Source organism: Crinia signifera, chromosome 6, assembly GCF_055691185.1.
Source record: "Crinia signifera chromosome 6, ASM5569118v1, whole genome shotgun sequence".
In the NCBI taxonomy this organism is placed as follows: domain Eukaryota; kingdom Metazoa; phylum Chordata; class Amphibia; order Anura; family Myobatrachidae; genus Crinia; species Crinia signifera.
The window spans coordinates 181,290,499-181,296,498 of record NC_139222.1 but is presented as its reverse complement, the minus strand read 5'-3'; the positions used below and the strand labels follow the sequence as shown (position 1 = coordinate 181,296,498).

At 40.3% G+C, this 6,000-nt stretch overlaps 1 protein-coding gene across 11 annotated transcripts in view; it reads left to right on the top strand.

Moving 5' to 3' along the window:
* Positions 1-965: 965 nt before the first annotated feature.
* SHISA6 (shisa family member 6) overlaps positions 966-6,000 on the top strand; it is a 353,649-nt gene continuing 348,614 nt past the window's right edge. For 3 of the 11 annotated variants that reach the window (XM_083148329.1, XM_083148332.1, XM_083148328.1), the window contains exons 1-2: positions 967-1,360; positions 2,146-3,057. In XM_083148329.1, the coding sequence (XP_083004455.1) occupies positions 2,507-3,057 (551 nt within the window). In that variant the 5' untranslated portion in view covers positions 967-1,360; positions 2,146-2,506. Of the gene's footprint in view, positions 1,361-2,145; positions 3,058-6,000 lie in introns of all 11 variants that reach the window. The other 8 variants (XM_083148334.1, XM_083148331.1, XM_083148336.1 and 5 more) reach the window with 6 other exon arrangements.

Genomic DNA, 6,000 nt, shown 5'->3' with positions numbered 1-6,000 from the left:
CTCTACTCCTTAAAAGTCAATTTAGGGTGCATTTATGGCTGGGAGCATTCCTTATAAAATACCTAGGAGTCAGGACATACTGTAAACTGTATGTAGTAACAAAAGAATACTCAAAGTCAGTCTCCATATGTAATATTGGTCAGGTAGCAATTGGCCTCTTATTGTCCTTGGAAGCCCTTCACTCTATTATGGTTTAATACTTTAAGGCAATTCTTTTATCTTTAACCCTTTGTATACTACCACAACAGAATCTCCTAAAATACATCAATACCAGGCTGCAACCAACGACTAGGCTATAAGTTCTGTTGGAAAAAACTGCAGCTTTATTTTAAAATGCAGAAATAGGGCTGAAGAATTTAAAAAAAAAGAGCTGTAATCTCCCCAGCATGTCAGATTTTTATGTCTTTTAATCCTAATCACATTTCTTGTATCGTCCTGTATGTCTGTGTACGTCTGTTGCAGCACTGTCTACATCTCAGCTTAAAAATCAGCACATTGCATTTCTGCAACACAAATATAAATAACTGTCCACAAAATGAGTGCAGTGCATGCACTTACCTACCAACATATGCTGGGTCTACTTCCTGCAATGGCCTGTTTAGATTGCAAGCAGTGTGTGCTAAACTTCAATTCTGATAGCAGACACTTTTATTGTCTAACTATATATATATATATATATATATATATATATATATATATATATATATATATATATATATATATATATATATATATATATATATATATATACATGAATGTGCTAAACTGTAAAGGCTATATTGTTGTCATGCTGTAGTACAATGTGAACTGATATGCATCTATAAAGAAATGTCCCATGGGGTGACAAGTGTATTCCCACTGAGTGCCAAATAAAAGGCTGGATTCTTGAACATGAAGAGAGAGAGAGAGAGAGAACGAGAGACCAGGTTCAGCTGCTGAGAACTCCCGTGAGTAATCTGGAATGAATCCATGCATGTACATCTGTGATCCTTGGTTGTGTCATTTCTAGGATAATGCCATTGATTTCCACACCTCGTTATATCACAGAGAAGGATGCGCTCTCAGTCCTTACACAGACAGCACCCAGCCACCTCACCAGAGTATCAGGTCAGCCTGCGGGGACAGCTCCCATATACCACTGAGACCTTTCCATCAGCCCTCGTCCCGGGGTAACAGTGTTCCCTAACTAGTGCACTGGTGACGATGCCTAGATGAAGTGATGCAGGGATAAAACTGAGTCCCTGTTGGATGTGGGCGGACTAACACTAAGAACATCTCCTCCCCCTGTCTTACTAGTGCAGGCAGCAGCTTCTGCTATTCATTGAAGAGAAGCGTTTAACATCTGCAGTAAGGAATAAGGGTGAGTACGGTCCCTCTGTCTACATGGGATACTGCATGCACTTGCAAATGCCTTCATTCCCTATAATAAGAACAGTAGATTATTTTTTAAGAAATATTTATATTTCTTTAACATTTGTGTACTGTACTGCTATGTTTTTTTTTTAAAGGATTAAAATAGACGTAGCTTTCTTCCAAGGCAGATGTATAACTCTGTGCAGCTGGATGACTGGGGATAAGGTTGTATGATTTAAGCTTGTAATGATGTAAGAAGCCGGGCTCTGCTGAAAAGGGGGATGGTATGTATGCGCTTGGAAATGCTTCCTAGAGTCACGTTTTCAGAAATCACCTTATTGACAGGTTGTCAGACTGTTAAAATAAGTGAACTGGGACTTGGAGCACTTAGGTCAGCATTGGATCTCCTGTACTATATGTCCTGCCAAGCCTTTCTTCATGTCTGCTATCAGAGCTGCCTCATATACTGAATGCATTATCAAGGGGATTTCAATGCTCTACCATGTACAATCATTTCCACCAGACTTTTTATTTCCATAATTACAAAGGAAGAAAAGAAAGCTTTGAAAATCAATAGTATGTTGTTTATTTAGTAATGATGTGAATGCATACACAGTCTCAACTGTTCCCATGCATTATACATGCAATGAGACACTATCCACTTTGTAACTCATGGGGAAAAGGAGGTTTTATACTATATCTGGTGCACACAGTGTTACAATGTAAATCTGCAGGAGTACAGCAATGCTATAGTTACTGAACCATGTTCTTGCTTGTATTCCCACTATCCAGGGACTTGCATCAGACATGATGTACTAGAACCATAATTAATATGCTGACAGTCAGTGGTCCTCTCTGCCCAGCACACTGCTCTTTGGGATGTATCCTGGAAACCATCGACATGTGGAAGATTTGAGCAGTACCTCATCCAGGATAACTTGTGTGACTTTGGTGTCTAGTAGCATTATCCTGACTGGAATATCTGAATGAAAGGGAAAGAGGTGAATTCATGGACAATGTCAGACTGGCGGGGACACTTTATGTAGGACTGTAATTAAAGCCATCGCTTTACAAGTTGCCATATTTCTACTAAGTGAAGAAAAGCTTCTGCCTCACCTTATTTTAAAGGTTTATAGGTGGGTATTGGTTGATCATGAGGTGGCAACACGTGCTCCTTCTTGTGGTCTATTTAGATCCACTTGGTCTCCTTTATCATTGTGAAGCTGTAGCAAAAGCTAAAGGTAACAAGAACCAAGGTCCATCCAAAAAGCCAGCCAAAGGCAAAGAACTTAACAGTACAGCCGTGCCTCTCCCAGTCACCACCAGGAAGGTGAAGATCCCAGTTGTACTACCATATGAGAAGTGTATGGGCTATTATGATGTTAGTGGTCAATGGGACAAAGAGTTTGACTGTAACCACACCACCCATCCATACTGCTGTGGGACATGTTCTTTACGATACTGCTGTGAACAGCGAAACAAAAGACTAGATCAGATCTCATGCAAGAAGCTGACATGGGTTGTGACAACCAATCCAAACAACATCATGGTGGAAGTAGATGCGTATGACCCACTTAACGATAAAACCAACACCACTGTCTTCATCACCTGTGGGGTGATCACCTTCATATTTATTGTTGGGATATGTGCCAAAGTGGCTTATGACAAAGCAAGACGCCCACCTCGGGAAATGAACATACACAGGTAAGACTCCACAATCTGCTGGCCAGTTTTAGATATATGGGTTTATGGGGCAGATGTATTAAGCCTGGTGAAGAGTAAAACTGGAGATAAAGTGGAAGGAGATAACGCACCAGCCAATCAACTCCCAACTGCCATATTTCAAACACAGCTGATTGGCTGGTGCGTTATCTCCTTTCACTTTATCTCCAGTTTAACTCTTCACCAGGCTTAATACATCTGCCCCAAAATCTTCCTCAGTAACACAATAAAAACCATTGCAATAAGCTGAACCATAATTTCACTTCCAAACAGTCTTAATTCTGAGTATGCTTGGTTATCGGTTCGGTTCCTTTTATTAATTCCATTTTGCAGGTTGTAGGTCCTGAGATCCCACCCAAAACGGTCTGCTCTACAAAGTAGTGAATAGATTCAGCCAAATTTGGACCATTTGCTTTTGAAGAAAAATCTGTGCTATTTATCGCTAAGCATTTTTAATTTTTAAATGAATCAGAATGAGCTCCAGGAACACGGCATATTTGAAACTTGGCATGCAACCTTACAAGCTGTCATCACTTGGTTGGTTCACATAAGACAGACCTTACTCCATACTTTTGCAGAAGACCGTACATAAGAAAAGTGTTGTTATTATCTGAGTTACTAGAGCAGATATATTCATGTTATCATTTCTGGCTCCAGCATAAAAGAAAATGTTAGCCTGCATTATATAACATGCATTTGGTATACTCAGTTATTATTAATGTGACGCATGGTCCCTGTGATTCTACCATCATTAATGCTGCCTTGAACCTGATGTGACAGCTTATGGTTGTATACACAAAATAAATGGTTGTTATATATTTTACGGGGTCAAGATTTGTGACTATTATCATTAACACCAAGCCTGCTGCAGAGAGATCAGAAACTCTCTATGGGGTTGTTGTATCATGAAATCGCAATTATGCTGTTCCTATATCATTAATAGTTTGTCATTAACTCTGCAGAGCATTCAGTTATCTTTTACGCTGATATATATAAAAAAAAGGATCTGATAAAAAGGATCTGATGTTTAGGGATAGTCTCATTCAGGTTACTGGACAAGACTAATAGCAGGTCTAGATGTCTATGCTATTGTGCGACCTTCCAGGTATTCAAATATTACAAGCTCTCCTACTATTTGTTTAGCACATCAATGACTGACAGCTTTGTTTTCTGGAAAGACTACTTTAGTTAATACATTTTAGAGAAGTTTATGATTGTGTAGAAGAGTATGTGGCGCATCATCATGGATATTCCATAATCGTAGTAGTTAAATGAAATACTATTTTATGATCTAGGCCTGATTGGTCCATTTCATTAAGCGAAACAAATGGTTAATTCTGTCCTTGTATGTTTTGGTCTTTAAGTAAGTTTTGCTCTGACACAGGTAACACGGCTAACAGATCATTACATACTGCGTCTTAGTCGCATCTTAGCTGCATACAAATGCACACATAGTACCACCGATGCAAGGTTGCATAGAAAGCCACAGATTCAGCTTAATGGAAAATACAGATGTGCAAGTACCGCAAATCCAAGTGGTTAATTTACACAAGTTACTCTATGTAGTTTTGTTGCTTCTTGTGGTCCAAAAAGCATGGACGCTTGCAGTAGTTTAGTTATACGCACCATAGTGCATCAACCAAGACGATCTATTTGGCACGCCTACAGCCACAATGTTAGAGGACACATCTGTAGAATAAGATCTGGACCTTCCACATGATATAAAGGGTACTCATTTTTTTTTACAGTTACCACTAAGGTTAGTGGATAACAGCCACATGTGACATTCTCTGGTGATGTCATTGCTTCCCATCAATTCCTGTTGCATATTCTTTAGTGCAACCAGCTGACTCTACCATGTATAGAAGGGACAGATTCAATTAGCTGTGGAGTTTACCCAACAAATAAAGAGCTATTCAAATAGGTGTCTCTACCCCGCATTGTGCCCCAGGAATTGTAGGGAAATATCCACAATAAATCCACCCTGTGCGGCTTAACAGGTGGGATAACCCAGATATTCTGGGTACTAAAACTGAAATTTCTGGGCTTTCATGTGTTAGCAACAGACGCTGTGCTTGGAAAGGGTATGCATGTAGGTCAAAATACATTTGGTCGACACTCTTAGGTCGACAGGTCATATATCGACATGCTTAGGTCGACAGCCGACATGCCAAATGTCAACACGAAAAAGGTTGACATGTTGATTTTTTGCTGTCTATGTCAACTTATGTCGACATGGGCACCATATAAGTGTACAACGTCCCATCTCTTCGGACACAGTGCCTTGATACGCTCAACATATCTTTTTATTCTCCCTCCATGCCCTAGTGCAGGGCTGGGCAACACCGGCCCTCCAGATGTTGATGAACTACACATCCCAGCATGCCTTGCATCAGTTTCAGCATGGCCACATAGCAAAACTAATGCAAAGCATCCTGGGATGTGTAGTTCATTAACATCTGGAGGGCCGGTGTTGCCCAGCCCTGCCCTAGTGGATGGTAGGGTATAAAAAAACCTTTTAAAATCCATGTAGACTTTTGGCATGTCAACCTAAAGCCCCTGTCGATGTAGTCCCTACAGTCCATGCCGGACGAACCAATGACTGTATCCCCAGGGAAATGATAGAATAACTCAATAGCTTCATGTGTTCAACCCGGCTTTACCTGAGCTGTAAACACCACTACTAATTGCAGGGGCAAACGCAGGATTTTCAGAAGGGGGTTTCCAGAGGGGCGGAGCAAAGCACGATATGGACACTTATATGCCGGGTCATTCAAAGTATTATAGATAGAACAAATTTATATAAATAATAATAAAATAAATATATATATATATATATTAACATACAGGGGCAGCCACAGCAGTGTAGACCCCTGGGCATAGCAATGTATTGGGGCCCCTACCAATCCTCCAGCGGTAGGGGTG